Here is an 18033-nt window from a genome sequence, read left to right on the forward strand (position 1 = left end):
ACGCTGAAAACAAAACAAGCGAGCCGGTGGTGGCGCCATCTCGTAGTTTTCACGGGAAGTTCGAGCTTACCGTTCTTTCAGGAGCTTTTCAAAACTAGGGACTTAGAAGCTTTGTAAAAAAATTTGTAGATGGCATTATTTTTATTGCAGACTTCATAATAAATTGCTAAATTATTCTTATAATTTTTTATTGAATTTTACGATAACATTTATGTAGAGATTTTTAGGAAACATGCAATAAATCATTTTATAGTTGAAAATTAATATTTTTATGATTCTCCTGTGGATTCTCCTATCATTGTATTATCAGGCATAAAAGAAGAATAAAAATTGTTCTAGAACTCATTTGAAAAATCGATGTGTAGAGCAGCTTCATTTTTCTAGTCATTTATCTGAAATCCAACGTAAGATGCGTACAGTGTGAATCATCTAGAGATTTTTTTATATTTTTTTATATTAGCTTTAAGTTAATGTTAAGATTCAACTTAATAACAATATTTTGATAATTTTTTGAGAAATTTACAAGTAGCCGAATCTCAATATTGGATAAATTATCAAGATGAGGGAGATCATTAACCTTCAAGTCGGTTCGTGCGGGAATCAAATCGGGGGAAAGGTAAGGAATTACGAGCAATTTGAAACGTAGCAATTAAGAATGATCCTGTTTCATATGAAAACCTTTAATCAAAAATGTTACTTTTTTCAGTTCTGGGAGGTGATATCTGACGAGCACGGAATCGACCCAAGTGGCTGCTACCACGGCGACTCGGACTTGCAATTGGAGCGAATAAACGTCTACTACAATGAAGCATCGGGTGGTAAATACGTACCAAGAACCGTACTTATCGATCTGAAGCCATCCACTATGGACGCCGTTCGCTCTGGACCTTTCGGATGTCTCTACCGACCGGATAACTTTGTATACGGCCAAGGTGGCGGCGCCAATAATTGGGCAAGAGGACATTACACAGAAGGCGTTGAGATTCTAGAATCCGCTTTAGATGTAATCAGGCGAGAAGCTGAAGGATGCGATTGTATGCAAGGCTTTCAATTATCTCATTCACTTGGGGGTGGAACCGGCTCTGGCATGGGTACGTTATTGATCAATAGAATAAGAGAAGAGTACCCTGACAGAATCATCCTGTCTTTCTCCGTCTTCCCGAGTGCACGAGTCTCCGACTGTGTAGTAGAACCTTATAACACTACGCTCGCTGTGAACCAGCTTGTGGAGAATACAGACCACACGTTCAGCTTGGACAACGAAGCGCTATATGATATTTGCTTTAGAACATTAAAACTCACCACACCCACGTATGGTGACTTAAATCATTTGATTTGCGCTACAATGTCTGGCATCACTACCTGTTTGCGGTTTCCTGGGCAGTTGAATGCGGACTTGAGGAAGCTGGCTGTGAATATGGTGCCATTCCCGCGTCTCCACTTCTACTCACCCGGGTTTGCGCCGTTGACGTCGAGAGGTGGACAACAATACAGAGCTCTCACGGTTCCTGAACTCACTTTGCAAATGTTTGACGCGAAGAACATGATGGTTGCGTGCGACCCTCGACACGGCAGATATCTGACAGTGGCTACGATATTCAGAGGTAGAATGTCTATGAAAGAAGTAGACGAACAGATAATGAATATTCAAAACAAGAATAGCACGTACTTCGTGGAATGGATACCGAATAATTGCAAGATAGCAGTTTGTGATATACCACCGAGAGGATTGAAAATGTCGTCGACTTTTATTGGCAATACGACGGCCATTCAGTCTATATTCAAGAGGGTGGCAGAGCAGTTTGTCGCTATGTTCAGGCGGAAAGCGTTTCTTCACTGGTATACAGGTGAAGGGATGGATGAAATGGAGTTCACAGAAGCGGAGAGCAACATGAATGACTTGATTTCAGAATACCAACAGTATCAAGACGCGACGGCAGATGACGAAGGGGAGTTCGACGAAGAAGCGGAGGGGGAAGGATTGGAATGACTATTTGGTGTTTTGTGTTTGTCCCTATTTTATGAAAATAAAACAGAACATAATAATTTTGTGCTTTATTGATAGTTTAGATTACACTAGGTTCACAAAAATATAATACTGAAATACATTTGTAAAAGTTTGTAAATAACTGGATAGGGTATATTATTTCTGAATAGTTTGTGATTAGAATTGATAGATAGCAATACAAACACAATATGTCCTCGTATACCAAATTTAACTCTATAGTTCTGTCGTAATACGACTATTAGGCTAAGCGCGCACCACGATTTTAATTTTTGCGACACGATTTCAAAATCGCGCTGTAGAAAATCGCAGAGAGTACGGTGCGCGCACAGCGATAATTTAATAGTGATCCTTACTCACTTTCATCGTGGATTTCGTACAAGTTGCTTGTCTTTATTTACTACTTCGGAGGATAAGAAGAAAAAAAAAAAGAAAATTCGTCTATATTGGACTCATTCTTTTACAGCAGATAGAATTGTCAAAAGTTTCTTATATCCATACTAATATTATAAATGCGAAAGTAACTCTGTCTGTCTGAAAATTTGGTATAGAGATATTTTGATACCCAAGAAAGGACATAGGATCGGTTGTATCCCGGAAATCACACGGGAACGGGAACTATGCAGGTTTTTCTTTGACTGCGCGGGCGATGCCGCGGGTGGAAAGCTAGTCAGAAATACAATGAACTTCGGATGTATCCCAAAAAATTCTTTAGCTATTATAAAATGAAAATTCCGCCAAAAGGCCGCCCTTGCCCCTTTGTGCTTTTTTATTTTTTTATTATTGTAACCTTTATGTATATTTTGTTTCTTGTACAATAAAGTGTTAAATAAATTAATAAATTCAAACCTTTGACAGATTACTGAAAATTATGTTTACCAAACAGTACCTACCTATACCACTACGATGTTTACTGTTGGACAGACGAAACACAAGTGAAGTGCCGGCCGGGTCCGAGTGTGTGATTTTATTATCGCAGTGCGCGTGGTACCATACAATTTCATATTCTGCATTTCATTTTCGCGACAATCGCGTCGCGAGCAGTCGCAGCAAAATGTGACAAATCACAATTTTAAAATCGCTGCGATTATTTAATCGCATGTGCGCGCATTCTCATAGTAACTCATACGTTGTATTTCTGCGATAAAATAATCACGCTGCATAAAATCGTGGTGCGCGCTTAGCCTTATGTGCAGTAAGTACATATATACTACCTACATACCTAGGTACTCCTGTCATATTCCCGGAGCTTCCGAAGACAATATAGGTACCTATGTATATAGTGGTCAAATGCATTTTCTTCGTGCATAATTTAGATTTGTTTGTTATGCTAAAATAGCACAGCTATGCAGTATGTAGCATAGCACATCTCTGGTGGAAAAGCACCCATCAACCATTATTTTATGAACAATGTCGATAAGTTTGACATTGACATCGCCGAAATACTATGCCCGAGAGTATGGTTTTTAGAAGCGCGTTAGTAGGTTCATTGTTCATTATAGTTCAGGATACATCGCCCATTTTTGCAAGTGACTACTATCAAGCTAATTTTCCGTTTGTAGCTTTATTTTGATGAGACGCCCAATAATTTCGTGTACGAAAGTCTTGATTGTGGTAGCTAACAGAGATAACAAGGATAAAAAATTTTGATTTGATGGTTCTCAAATATTTATTACTAACTGAATTTTTTTTTTGTTCAATCTCAAGATAATTACCTAAATTATTCGAAAAAATAATTGTCCTACAAAATCTATGGTTGGTTCAAAGAGTCCCCCTTTCTAAAGTGTATCGATAAAGAGGTCATCATAAATGATTACTAACAAGCTGATTTTTTTGTTTTCACTTAGTTAATGTTTATATAATTCAACAGACATATTGTCCTACAAATTGCGTAATAAATATTTGAGAATCATCAAATCAAAAATTTTTATCCTTGTTATCTCTGTTAGCTACCACAATCGAGTTTCGTACACGAAATTATTCGGTGTCTCATCAAAATAAAGCTACAAAGGGAAAATCAGCTTGATAGTAGTCACTTGCAAAAATGGGCGATGTATCCTGAACTATTATTACTAAAAAATCACCATTTAAATTAGTAACAAAATATATTTATTCAAAACATTAATATTTTTATGTTACACTTAAGACGTTACACCAAAAGGACATATACAAAACATTGGACAGGACTGTTTTATTCTTCCACTTCTTCGTCAAACTCCCCTTCGTCGTCTGCTGTAGCATCTTGATATTGCTGGTATTCAGAAACCAAATCATTCATGTTGCTTTCAGCCTCCGTGAATTCCATTTCATCCATACCTTCACCGGTATACCAATGCAGGAAAGCCTTTCGCCTAAACATCGCCGTAAATTGCTCAGAAATTCTCTTAAACAGCTCTTGAATAGCTGTAGTGTTACCAATAAACGTAGCAGACATCTTGAGGCCTCGTGGTGGAATATCGCACACAGCAGTTTTGACGTTATTCGGGATCCATTCGACGAAGTAGCTGCTGTTTTTATTCTGAATATTAAGCATCTGTTCGTCCACTTCCTTCATGGACATCCGTCCGCGGAACACGGCAGCGACGGTAAGATAGCGCCCATGTCGCGGGTCACAAGCAGCCATCATGTTTTTGGCATCAAACATTTGTTGCGTCAGTTCTGGTACCGTCAGCGCTCTGTATTGCTGACTTCCGCGCGACGTAAGCGGGGCAAAACCTGGCATAAAGAAGTGTAACCTCGGGAATGGCACCATATTAACCGCTAGCTTTCTCAAATCTGCATTCAATTGACCAGGGAATCTTAAACAGGTTGTTACGCCCGACATCGTAGCCGATACTAAATGGTTCAAATCTCCATATGTAGGGGTTGTAAGCTTCAAGGTACGGAAGCATATATCGTACAAGGCCTCATTGTCTATGCAATATGTTTCGTCGGTATTCTCTACTAATTGATGTACAGAGAGCGTCGCATTGTACGGCTCTACAACCGTATCTGATACTTTTGGGCTAGGTACGACTGAAAAGGTGTTCATAATTCTATCGGGATACTCTTCCCTGATCTTTGATATCAATAGCGTGCCCATTCCCGAGCCAGTGCCGCCACCCAACGAATGTGTTAGCTGGAAGCCTTGTAGGCAATCACAGCCTTCTGCCTCTTTCCGAACTACATCAAGGACAGAATCAACTAATTCCGCTCCTTCTGTGTAATGACCTTTGGCCCAGTTATTACCAGCGCCAGACTGTCCAAATACGAAGTTATCCGGGCGGAATATTTGCCCAAACGGTCCAGAGCGAACAGAGTCCATGGTACCGGGCTCAAGGTCTACAAGAACGGCGCGCGGCACATACTTGCCACCAGAAGCCTCATTGTAGTAGACGTTGATGCGTTCCAACTGCAGATCGGAATCGCCTTGGTAAGCACCAGTCGGGTCGATACCATGTTCATCGGAAATCACCTCCCAGAACTGAAAATAAAGTTTCAATTAGATAAAATTATCTACATCAGGGGTAAAATTGGTACGGGTGTACGGGGGTACGGGTATTCTATAGCAAAATAGAAATTTATACATGTTGCTTAACAGGTTTGAAAGTCTATTTCGTTTTACCGTTGTTAGAAAATAATGTAAAATAAAGTGTAAAATTTGCATACGTTACCTTGGCTCCAATCTGATTTCCACATTGCCCGGCTTGGATGTGGACGATTTCCCTCATTTTGAGTCACAAGAAATTTTGGGCCTAAATCTAGATAATTAAATTTTCAACCTTAAATTGATATCATATAAAAAAAGCTTTAGAAAATGTAATTATTACACGTGCATCGCACACAGAATTTTCGAAAAGAATGAATCTGATTTGTGTCTGTCAAAAATAAATACAAACAAATTCGAATTTTAAACATAACTTTTTCAATATTCGCAAGAGTTCATGGCAAAAAGTTTCATATCCATATTTCATATTATTATTATTATGTATCTCAATTCCATAATACACGGGTACCATCATAAGGAAGGTGCCCGGTCCTTTGGAAGGCTTACGTGGGGACACGGATCCAACACGCAGAGGCCCTTTCGAGAACTTTACTGTGTTGTGGGACACCAGCCGCAGCCTGCCCATGACTGCACTATAGAGATACAGCCCTGGGCAGTCCGCGGCCGATGTAGGACTATTGCAAGATAAGGAAACAAAATAAACTGGGCTATGGAAAGGGATGTTAATGGACCGGAATTTAGGACTATGGAATACTATGGCACCTGCCTTTCTACTAAAATATAGCAAAAAATTGTTGGCAGGTGGTGACTCGCCCTCTCACTGTATGGGCCCCCGAAATAAGTCGCTGCAATAACTAGTGCGACAAGGGGGCAACATATTGTGAGCAGCTAAGGGTGGAGAGGCGTCCCTGGACTTTAAACTCCGATCACGCGCTCCCTGAGGGTCCAGCATCACGTGCCCACTCGCCACTTACGCTTCGCATCCACCCTTCGAGCTAAAAGCTCTCGCGACTCCACTCTGGCCGGCCGGTTAAGGCAAGCCAGAGGTGGGGGTCCTGTCCTCGTCAGGCTTCACTCCGACCTGCCGGTGAAGGCAAGCCGGAGATGAAGACAGGGGCCTCCCCCGGGAGCACTCGGTTCCCGCGGGGTCGCTACTCCCCGACACCCCGCCACAAGGTGTCCTGCGGGTTGACTGATTGCACGGGTGGAATATCTACTGTCACGTAGACAATAGATATTGCAACCGTGGGCGATGGGGTCGTCACATCCCTACGCCGATTTTTATAGCGATTTTTTTTTTTATTATTATTTCTTTTTTCTTTTTCTTTTATTTCTCCCTTTTCAGGGGTTTGTTTGCTAGGGGCGCGGGCTATTTAGCCAAGAGACCCTAGGTAACTTACGGTTCGATTTAAATATCGGTTACAGTAGTTTCGCTGTCACTAAGAAATTTTCGCACAATACGGCAGGTATTTAATATAGCTGCTTTTTGCATTGTAATGTATGTATTTTTTGGTAGATCTAGAAGTTTTATTATTATTATTATTTTTTTTTTATTATGAAGGTCCACCGTCCATAGGTACATGGTCTATATTTATCACCACTATCACATTTTTACTATTTTAACGCTGTCTACAGCTATTATTATTCTTTTTCGTATCATCATTATCATTAATTTATAAATATTACAACTTTGGTAATTCGTGAAAAATACTCATGTTAGCTTGGTTTTGAGGAAAATGAAAGAAAGTATGCCATAAATAGTTTTAATTCAATGGAAGTTTACGAAAACGAACAAAAGTATAATAAATAAACTCAACTAATAAATAAATTATCTATTATCTATTCGTCACTATCATCATTTGGTGCAGTCTCTTCTTCAAATTCCTGGTCATCAATGGTCGCATCTTGATACTGTTGATACTCCGATATCAAATCACTGAGGTTATTATCAGCCTCAGTGAAGTCGCTCTCATCCATACCTTCTCCAGTATACCAATGAAGGAACGCCTTCCTTCTAAACATCGACGCAAACTGCTCAGCAACTCTTTTAAACAACTCTTGAATAGCCGTCGTATTACCTATAAAAGTAGCTGACATTTTAAGCCCTCGTGGTGGAATATCACACACAGCCGTCTTCACGTTATTCGGTATCCATTCGACGAAATAATCTTTGTTTTTATTTTGTATATTACACATTTGCTCGTCGACTTCTTTCATAGACATTCTTCCTCTGAAAACTGCAGCCACTGTGAGGTAGCGACCGTGTCGTGGGTCACACGCAGCCATCATGTTTTTAGCATCAAACATTTGTTGCGTAAGCTCTGGAACGGTTAAGGCACGATACTTTTGAATACCACGCGACGTGAGAGGAGCAAAGCCAGGCATGAAGAAGTGTAGTCTCGGGAATGGTACCATATTTACTGCTAACTTCCGCAGATCAGCGTTTAATTGCCCAGGAAATCGTAAACACGTGGTCACACCAGACATGGTAGCTGAAACTAAATGATTCAAATCCCCATACGTGGGAGTATGTAATCGTAGTGTTCTGAAACATATATCGTATAACGCTTCATTGTCTATACAAAATGACTGATCAGAATTTTCTATCAATTGATTTAATGACAGAGTAGCGTTGTAAGGTTCCACAACAGTATCTGATACTTTGGGACTCGGAACAACGGAAAACGTAACTATAATTCTATCGGGATATTCTTCTTTTAAATTGGACAGCAATAAAGTCCCCAATCCGGACCCGGTACCACCTCCAATAGAGTGAACTACTTGGAAGCCTTGTAAACAATCGCAACCTTCAGCTTCTTTTCTTACAACATCAAGAATTGATTCAAGCAAATCTGCGCCTTCTGTAAAGTGTCCTTTGGCCCAATTATTGCCTGCTCCTGTCATGCCATAAACTATGTTATCAGGTCGGAATATTTGTCCATAAGGGCCAGCTCGTAAGGAATCCATAGTACCAGGTTCGAGGTCGACTAAAACGGCTCTTGGAACGTATTTACTGCCAGCACCTTCATTGTAGTAGACGTTGATTCTTTCTAGTTGAAGATCCGAATCTCCGGAGTAACAGCCATTGGGATCTATACCATGTTCATCTGATATTACTTCCCAGAACTGAAATAGCAAATATTATATTATCTTTATTAATGTGTGCTCAAATAAATCGCTTGTATCTGTAGATTTTACATTTTATGTGAAAAACAATAAGTCAATGCATAAGTCTTCTATAATATAAAAATGAATCCCAAAATGTGTTGGTAAGCGCATAACTTGAGAACGGCTGAACCGATTTCGTTAATTCTTTTTTTATTATATTCCTTGAAGTACGAGGATGATTCTTATGTAGAGAAAACGTAAATATGTACCACGGGCGAAGCCAGGGCGGACCGCTAGTATGAAATATTTATTTTGATATTATAACAAAGTGGGTTATCTCGTTGTTATGGATTTTCTTTCCTTCCTTAACAGTGTCCTAGTGGCAAGTTTATTGTTAAAGAAAATATTTAAAACTAGCTTTCCCGCAGCTTCGCCCGCGCAGTCAAAGAAAAACCCGCATATTTCCAGTTCCCGTGGGAATTCCGGGATAAAACCCATCCTATTTCCTGGGGTAAAATTAATATGCCTATGTCCTTTCTCGGGTATCAAAATATCTCTATAGGTACCAAATTTCATGCCAATTGGTTCAGTAGTTAAGGCGTGATTGAGTAACAGACAGACAGACAGAGTTACTTTCGCATTTATAATATTAGTATGGATTGATAGATCTTTTGAAATAGAAGAATAAATACATACCTTTGAACCAATTTGGTTTCCGCATCTTCCAACTTGAATATGTACAATTTCCCGCATTTTAATAAAATTCACGAGAATTTGCGTAAAATAAATAAAAATACTAGAGAATGGAATATAAAAAATAAATTGAGAAAAATTATCGTTACATTAAACTATACCTAGTTTACCCTAAAATTATACTATATAAAATAATTGGGTTATTGCTTCAATTTACGACCAGTAGGCCATGGTATTCTTTTATTAAAAAAAATTCAATCGTTGATACTTTTTAGCAGATTTGTGAACAAAGAAGAAAATACTTTTTATAGCTGTTATCCATTAAAAGGTATTTTTGTCTTTTTCTTACTCCATACATTTTACTTTATATATAACTTTGATTTTTTTTTTAATCTCTACAAAATGATGCAGTAAATGTTATTTTGAATATAAAATGTGTGATACATTTACTGTTAAATAAAATTAGAAGGGGTAGAAAATAAAACAAAAATGTGTATGTTTTATAATTTATTAAAAATATCCAATAAAGTTACAATCGACTTGCAAAAATGTAAAACGGATTATTATTTACTATTACGAATATATTAATTATTATAATTATAAATAATTAGGGTCAACTCACACCAAAAGAGCGTCGAAGCGCAGTTTCCGTGTCATATGAATTTTAACTTTATTGTCATTACTATAATACGCCGCGGGCATCCGCGCGACTCGTTTGAGTTTCTCATGCCATAATAAGTATTATAGTCATGAAAATAAAGTTAAAATTCATATGGCACTGAAACTGCGCTCCGCTTCGCTGCGCTTCGCCGCTCTTTTGGTGTGAGTTGACCCTTAGGTGCAATTTACCTAATTACAAAGCTCACATATTTTAAAATACAATATTTCTTACAAAACATATTGCTTTTTTCTTGTTTCGACTGCAGAGATCAACTTCTTACCAATTACTTTTTGCTCTAAAAAATAATATTTTCCACATTTTTGTAACATTTTATGAAAGCATCTTTTGACAAATAGCATTATGTGATAAATTATATTCTAACTCGATAATGGGACTATACAATACAAAAACAGTTTTCAATTCGAACCAGTAGTTCCTGAGATAAGCTCGTTTAAACGTTTGTTTGAACATAAAACTCTAAATAAACATATTTAAAGAATATAATATTATATATATGTATAATATATAATAAACATCTTCAGAATAAGAAACTTGAATTCGTATGTTATAAAACTAAATATTACATTCAGTTTCAATTGACAAAAAATATTATAGATATGAAAGAAAATCTATTACTTATAAAATAACCTTATTGCACTTTTGATAACCTGTGTCAATTTTCATTATAAAATACAACCCAACTTTCTACTTGCCCTAAACTTAGTTTTATTTATGACTAGAATTACTGTATTGCAGTCAGTTAATATATTATATTTTATATTACGTATTATATTAACTTATATCTAACGTTTATTATCTGTGGAAGTTTTTTTAGTAGTTCTTTCGTTTGAAAAATAATGAATTGATATCAAAGACATTTTATAGTATAACTTGTATACGTAGTATATTATTATTAGTCTGTGGTATAACTAAAGTCCGGTCGCGGAGCAGGAAGAATTTCGTACAATGACCTCTTTACCTACTAACAGTGGTCACAAACATTTTTGAATGAAGTGCAGTTTACATGAAATATTTAGAGGAGAAAATGTTTTTTACTAACTTATTAAATAAATGTCCTTTATTCATTTACAATACTTATTAGTTACATTTAATTTTTTTCAATAACCACGATATATTATACGATACATTTTGTCGTGACTCAAGGTCAATAAAAAAACCACATGCAATCAAGAACATACCTTACGCTCTCAGGTTAAAGGTGTACAATCCCTAAGGACGGCGGTCATTGCATCTAAGCGAGCAAGACACATTATATTTACGCGGGAGTGACAGTGACAGGTAATAACAGGCTAATGTACGAAATTCTTCCTAGTTCGCGTCCGGACTTTACATCTTATAAATACTGAAAAAAAAAACATTTTTTGGTTCATTTCTTCAGTTTTGTACTTCCAAAAACAGTTCAATCAAAACTTACAACAATAGTATAAAAATTAAATATTAATATTCTTCAATAGATATAAATTCGCATACACTACATACTTATAAGAAAGACCGGGCACATAAAAAGCTCTGAAGACCTTATTAGATTTAGACGCGTCCAATATATGAACTGAGGAAGATATCTCCCAATTTTTCGTGTCTGTATGATAAAACGGTTGTAGCTCTGTGGCTTGTCCAATGTCTGAATCGACGAGGTAGTTACATTGAGATGGTTGGAGGTAGGTCGAATTATTTCCCTTGTTAAGGTCGTTGAAATATGGATGGATGAGGCGAGTGGCTGAAAACAAAAAGCAGGTTAATATACTTCTTTTAGGATGGAAATAGGGAAACAAAAAAATATTTTAACTAGATTTCCGCTCACGGCATCGCCCGCTTTTTCAAAGAACAATCCGCAAATAAATTCATTCACATAGTTCCCGTTCCTGTGGGATTTTCAGGGTAAAAAGCCTGTCTTATTCTGGGTCTTCAGCTACCTACATATCAAATTTCAATGTCATCGGATCAGTAGTATTTGCGTGAGAGAGTAACAAACATCATCAATCATTTTCACAAACTTTCGCATTTATAATATTAGTAGGATTGTGTAATTCACTGAGCAAATTTTGGTAGTGTATAGTGATCTCTACCATTGTCGAACTACACGATTTTATTCTAAGAACAATACTAGTTCAGGATACATCGCCCATCAATGATGATGGATTGAGAACCATCAAATCAAAAATTTTTATCCTTGTTATCTCTGTTAGCTACCACAATCGAGACTTTCGTACACGAAATTATTGGGCGTCTCATCAAAATAAAGCTACAAACGGAAAATTAACTTGATAGTAGTCACTTGCAAAAATGGGCGATGTATCCTGAACTATACACAAACATTTGCAAAACTCACCATTACTAGCTTCACTGTATGGTGCTGGCAATTGTCCACCAAACTCGCTGGCCACGAACCGTATATGATAGTTTGGTGATAGATGGAAGCTCGATGGTGATCTGTACCACTCTTTGCCAAAGCACACGTACGTAGTGGTGTCCGTTGGTGGTAGATGGCGCAGGATGGCCATGGGCCCGTGGTAGTTGTGGTAAAGGGCCGCTATACGCGATATACCTGGAGTTGAATGATAAATTAGTATTGCATTATTTGTTAAATACTAATCTAGAATAACCAGAAATTGAGAACCGTATTGAAAAATTTTCTTATTTAACAATTATTACAATATTATCAAAACTGAATTCCTACTATTCGGCCGATGGGCGCGAGTTAGTGCCGCCGCTCATATGAGTGATGATGGAAGAAGCTTATTAATGAATTAGTACACAGATTGAATATTCATTATTGAAATATGTTGCGTTTCAACATGAAAACAAATCCCAGGGGGAGAAACGAATAAAAAAAAAGGACGTGTGTCACTCGGGGACTGCCGCGGTAAAGCTATTGCATGCTATGCCTTCAAGCCATACCTCCGCCCGTCAGACTTCAGAGTGGGGAGCGTGAGGTTTTTTCGTTACGGAATTTCTAGATTCGGTCCTCGCGCTCAAGGCCCGCGATAGAACCTATGCAATAGCTTAACTTTTTAAGTTTTTTTCGTAATTTTTCCTGAAAAATATTTTTTTTTTTTACTTTAATTTAACTACTACACTACAAACTCACTGGCAGCCCCCACCACCAGCACCACGGCCACCACGAGCGGCGTGGTGTGCGCGAGGTAGTGCCGCCGCGACCGGTACACGCGCAGCAGCTCCGAGCCCACCGCGAACGTCATCTTCTGCACGCAGTCCAGTGATATGGCGCCCGCTAGCACTATCATACTGTATACCGGGTACAGGAACCTGGAATAAAAGTATTGTTACTTAAAATTACGAAAGCCAAATATGTATACTCATATATTATGAGCCGGCACACACACACACACGCACGCGTACACACGCGAACGTCATCTTTTGCATGTAATCCAGTGAAATGACACCCGCTAGCACTATCATACTGTACACTGGGTAGAGGAACCTGCAAAAATGGTATTGTTACTTAAAATTACGAAAGTATGTATCTATACATATTATAATAAAATCGTAGGTAAGTCAAAACTATACATTGAATATTTTTTTTTAATAATACTTGGGATTTACAATCAATAGCAAAGTCAAAAATTTGATCTTTCTTCGACTACGTGGGCGAAGCCGCTGGCGGAAAGCTAGTACTCATATATTATGAGCCGGCACAAACACACACACACACGCACACATGCACGCACACACACGCGAATGAAACATAATATGCAAATATAACCTATTTCTCAAGTCTATACACGCACGCGCTAACACAGACACGCACGCGCTAACACAGACACGCACACACACACGCACGCTAGAACTATCATGCTGTAGACTGGGTAGAAGAACCTGCAATAAAGGAATTGTGAGTTAAAATTGCAAATATACAGATATATTACCAGCCGATGCGCACACACGCGAATGAAACATGTATAATCTCGCTAATCTCAGGAACTACTGGTCCGATTTGAAAAATTATTTCTGTGTTAGATAGCCCATTTATCAAGGAAGGCTATAGGCTATATATCATCACGCTAAGGCCACCAAGAGCGAAGAACCGCGGGTAAAACCGCGGAGCACAGTTAGTATGCAAATATAACCAACTAGCTGTGCCGCGCGGTTTCACCCGCGTGGCTCCGCTCCTGTTGGTCTTAGCGTGATAATATATAGCCTATATTACTCGTGGATGTAGCTTTCGAATGGTGAAAGAATTTTTAAAATCGGTCCAGTAGTTTATGAGCCTATTTATTACAATCAAACAAACAAACAAACAAAGTTTTCCTCTTTATAATATTAGTGTAGATTTCTTAATAATTTTTCGTCTATATACGCACACCCACACCCACACGCACGCACACACACACATAGAAACGCACACGCACGCACACACACGCATACACACACCTCCTGAGCACTGGCTCATGTGTACTGACACACACACACACGCACCTCTCTTTCTACGGCACGCACACACCCACGCACCTCTCCTCCTTGTGCGGCTGCGCCATGAACACGGCGAGCCACAGCGCGAGCGGCATCAGGCTGAGCCAGTACGGCGAGCAGAACGGCGCCCGGGCTGTGGAGCGGACCAGCACGAGGCACGAGGCGAGCAGCAGTGGGCAGCATAGCGCCAGCACCTGTGTGTACAAGTGTCTTCATATACATGTGGAGCAGGTAGCTACCGCCGTATCTGCCGTATCAATTATACGGGGCCCCCAACGTGCGCTTTTGTGAGAGATCTTTAACCTTCCTAAGGGCCCCCAAACAAATTTTTATACGGGGCCAAGGCACGCTACGCTTCTGATGTGGAGGAAGGAAGGTGGAATTCCTCCATGAAAAGGATCCTTGACTAGTTTAGCTGCCTATTATCTCTAGCGAAAACGTTAAGCTTGCGCGATACAAGGCGAGGTGTCGCTACATACGTAGACAGAGTGAATTCATCAGCCGTTCATTACTGATAATGGCAAGTAAAGAAATCAGTTCCGTAAATTTACATTGCATAAGTAAGTAAGGTTTGAAATAATAACAGACATTTGAAATTTTGTAAATATGTAGTATTATGTAATTTAAAAGTTTGTGTATAGTTCAAATAAATCTAATTTGACCACAATAACCATAAACTCATTTATAATATTGAAGACAAATTCACACACTAATTTTATTAGTCAAGTTCCACTTACCCAAACAGCATTAAAATTCAGGAATCCGTTCACGAAATAATACGTCCAGGGTTCTACACCATACAAATCAGGGCCATGCTCAGTGAATATATTATACGCCACTATATTCCATGGAGCAATCACCAACCGACCATAATGCCATGAATCCACTGCTATCGTTGGTAGTAGGATCACGAGTAAAGCAATGATAGACCATTTGAAGAACTCTTTGAATTGTTTCTTTAGAATGAGCATGTCAATTGCGATTGGAAGACCCAGGAGTGCGGTGAATGGCCAGCCTGGAATGATAGATTTTATATGAGACATTATAACTAGTTATTTAGAGCAAAATGACAATATTATGATAGGAAAAATATCTACATGCATGAAAAACAAAGTCAATGTCACACAGTAGTTACTGTTACATTGGAAAAAAAACTGTTATATTGAATTAAAAATCTCTATAAAAATTTTTATGACAAAAAGAGACCTAGACATTTTTTGGTTTACATGAGAAAGAGACACTGCCTTTTCTAGTGTAAGCCTAAAAATGAGGTAATAATATAAAAGTGTTTCTGTATATCAAAGATTTGCTACCAAAAATAAGTTACACATTATCGACTCACTCAACAAACTCGTGACCGCAGTGAACATAACAGCAGCCGCGTACCGTCTTCGCCACCAGCTCGCCAACGCAGCGCTCACGAGAGCTGAACTCCAAGCGGAGGGCAGCATTGCTGCGGAGGACGCAAAGTTACCGGCCGCGGGCAGGGTAAGACAGAGCCATACTCTGCCCACATGAACGCCAAACTCGTGGCAAACGGCTCTGAAGAATACAATTATGTTTGTGTGAATTTAAAATAAGAAATGAAAAAAAATTACATGCGGTACATTTAATACATTTATTATTTTCTTGTGTTTCAATTTACACAAATATTATTTAGAAAATAAAAACATCGGTACAATAATATGTATATAATGAATAGGTAGCCTTAGTGTTTATTACTAAATATTTATTATTGTGCAGTGGCCAATGTACTATGATGAATTCTTAATTAAATATTCTTAACCTAAGTATTTTTTGTTACTTAATACCTCTAAATAATTTCATTTTAACAAAGCCAAAAACGTCTACTGTCAATTTATACTTCTCAAAATACCGCACCAAAAAATTATAATAACTAATTCACTTACTTATAAAACATAAGCTCAGCACACGCCGTTAACGCAGACAGCACTACTCTAATTGCATAAAACACAGTGACAGGCGCCATGAAGATGGCCAGCACCTTCGCAGGCACTGCAAACAGCCATAGTGGCATGTACGACCGGATAGCGTACACTGGACTGTACTCCCATGTTTGTAGGCCGCTGCCGTATACTGTAATTGATAAGAAATTATTTACTTATATTGTTTTAAACATATGTTTGTGTGTAACTTGATATGGTGATTAGAATATGTTTAATTTGTTGTTTAGCATGCGAGTTTGTGTGTGACTTGATATAGTGACTACAATATCTGCTTAGAAGCTTATATAACTTTCAGTTCAAAAAGTTATCAGCCAATGGAAAGGGCTTAGCAGACTTTATAGTTTTTATCTATACTTATATTATGAAGCTCTTCGGTGATAGATAGCCCATTTATTGAGGAAGGCTATAGGCTAGAATGGCTATATATCATCACACTAATTAGACCAACAGGAGTGGAACCACATGGGTAAAACCCCAAGGCACAGCTAGTTAAACTCTATAGCTTAAATTTTATTTAGATTAGAGTAACTCAAACAAACAATTAATTTTCTTTGTACAATCAAACAAAATCAAATCAGATTAGTAATTTGATAAAAGTAGAATGCAGAAAATCATTTCTGAAGTACAAGGAAATAAAAATTTTACAAAGGAATAATTTTATGTTTAGCTCCTAATAAATAATATTTTGTTGATAATTTACTTAAATAAAATTCTAAGCTATGTTGTAGGAAGATGGAAAGGTACATAATACAAAACAAATGTAGACTCTGTTATTCATAGTCTTACCTAAATAATGCAACGGCTCCCAATAATTATATGTTTCATCACAATCTGCTATATGTCCCCAATACGCAGATATGAGTCTAGCTGTTAGCAACAGGGCCAGCGCGACAGCACCACCAGGGTATGATATGCTACGTAAATCGGTCGGCGCACTTGATACTAGATACTCTCTATAAAGGAAATGGTAACACATTGGAGTTTGTTTATTTTAGTAAGTTAGTAAGTGATATTGTGGTTTGGTGAACGAACAGCTTCTGCTAAGGGTTTGGTTAAGTGAGATAACATTAATTAGTAGGTATAAAGATGTATGAAAGTAAATAATGTTCGTTGTTTCGTACTGCTATATTATAATAAATAAGTATTATGGTTCACTGGGAAATGTTAAGTTTCTGTTAAATTATGTGCAAAATGCTTATATTAGTTGTTTTCTCTAGGGATAAACAATAATAACAGAGGAATATTATTCGTGAGGTTACCCTTCGCTTGATTTTCTCGTTCGTTTGCCTTTACTCATACTAGCTGATCTTTTGGCGCCATTTTTATTATGTATACTTCTTTGTCTTGCTGTTAACGGCATTTCTATTGCTACGTTAATACTATAAACTATTAATTAAAGGTTCATTCCAATTGGATTTATTAAAAAATTGAAAATTTTTGCTGCGATGCCGCCAGTTGATAGCGAAGTGCGAACGCCAAAAGCCAACCTGTTTGACAAATGACATTGACAATTCTATATCAATGTTGCCATTTATTTAGCATAGATATTCTTAAACTACAGCACAGGCTATAAAAAATATATTTTGGTGAACTTACCAAGTAGCTTATAATATCTAATACACCAAAAAAGTAAAATTGATAATTTAATTTAAATGACAAA

The 18033-nt window shown here is 37.9% G+C and overlaps 4 protein-coding genes across 4 annotated transcripts; 1 reads left to right on the top strand and 3 right to left on the bottom strand.

Annotated features, from left to right (window-relative positions):
* Positions 1–377: 377 nt before the first annotated feature.
* Positions 378–2046, top strand: LOC123698847 (tubulin beta-4B chain-like). The gene is made up of 2 exons (XM_045645631.1): positions 378–616; positions 707–2046. The coding sequence occupies exons 1-2, from the start codon at positions 560–562 to the stop codon at positions 1988–1990; spliced, it is 1341 nt and encodes a 446-aa protein (XP_045501587.1). The 5' UTR covers positions 378–559; the 3' UTR covers positions 1991–2046.
* Positions 2047–4139: 2093 nt separating this feature from the next.
* Positions 4140–5833, bottom strand: LOC123698852 (tubulin beta-4B chain). The gene is made up of 2 exons (XM_045645642.1): positions 5659–5833; positions 4140–5468 (listed from the first exon to the last, which is right to left on the bottom strand). Exons 1-2 carry the CDS (start codon positions 5713–5715, stop codon positions 4197–4199), a joined length of 1329 nt encoding a protein of 442 aa, XP_045501598.1. The 5' UTR covers positions 5716–5833; the 3' UTR covers positions 4140–4196.
* A 1408-nt stretch (positions 5834–7241) lies between these two features.
* On the bottom strand, positions 7242–9468 carry LOC123702602 (tubulin beta chain-like). Its single transcript, XM_045650366.1, has 2 exons — positions 9297–9468; positions 7242–8618 (listed from the first exon to the last, which is right to left on the bottom strand). Exons 1-2 carry the CDS (start codon positions 9351–9353, stop codon positions 7332–7334), a joined length of 1344 nt encoding a protein of 447 aa, XP_045506322.1. The 5' UTR covers positions 9354–9468; the 3' UTR covers positions 7242–7331.
* Positions 9469–10054: 586 nt separating this feature from the next.
* Positions 10055–17848, bottom strand: LOC123701139 (alpha-1,2-mannosyltransferase ALG9). Its single transcript, XM_045648547.1, has 9 exons — positions 17633–17848; positions 17160–17326; positions 16317–16503; positions 15749–15948; positions 15144–15421; positions 14446–14600; positions 13064–13242; positions 12305–12520; positions 10055–11692 (listed from the first exon to the last, which is right to left on the bottom strand). Exons 1-9 carry the CDS (start codon positions 17731–17733, stop codon positions 11406–11408), a joined length of 1770 nt encoding a protein of 589 aa, XP_045504503.1. The 5' UTR covers positions 17734–17848; the 3' UTR covers positions 10055–11405.
* Between the last annotated feature and the right edge of the window lie 185 nt (positions 17849–18033).

This window comes from Colias croceus, chromosome 2 (assembly GCF_905220415.1).
Source record: "Colias croceus chromosome 2, ilColCroc2.1".
NCBI lineage: Eukaryota > Metazoa > Arthropoda > Insecta > Lepidoptera > Pieridae > Colias > Colias croceus.

Bases quoted from the DNA above. Each gene is read 5' to 3' on its own strand.
- LOC123698847 (XM_045645631.1), top strand. From the start codon at position 560: ATGAGGGAGATCATTAACCTTCAAGTCGGTTCGTGCGGGAATCAAATC. The intron at 617-706 runs GTAAGGAATTAC...TACTTTTTTCAG, and splicing joins GGAATCAAATCGGGGGAAAG to TTCTGGGAGGTGATATCTGA.
- LOC123698852 (XM_045645642.1), bottom strand. From the start codon at position 5,715: ATGAGGGAAATCGTCCACATCCAAGCCGGGCAATGTGGAAATCAGATT. The intron at 5,469-5,658 runs GTAACGTATGCA...CTTTATTTTCAG, and splicing joins GAAATCAGATTGGAGCCAAG to TTCTGGGAGGTGATTTCCGA.
- LOC123702602 (XM_045650366.1), bottom strand. From the start codon at position 9,353: ATGCGGGAAATTGTACATATTCAAGTTGGAAGATGCGGAAACCAAATT. The intron at 8,619-9,296 runs GTATGTATTTAT...TTGCTATTTCAG, and splicing joins GAAACCAAATTGGTTCAAAG to TTCTGGGAAGTAATATCAGA.
- LOC123701139 (XM_045648547.1), bottom strand. From the start codon at position 17,733: ATGCCGTTAACAGCAAGACAAAGAAGTATACATAATAAAAATGGCGCC. The intron at 17,327-17,632 runs GTAACCTCACGA...TTTCCTTTATAG, and splicing joins ACGAGAAAATCAAGCGAAGG to AGAGTATCTAGTATCAAGTG. The intron at 12,521-13,063 runs GTGAGTTTGTAG...ATTCAACTCCAG, and splicing joins GCTGGTGGTGGGGGCTGCCA to GTATATCGCGTATAGCGGCC.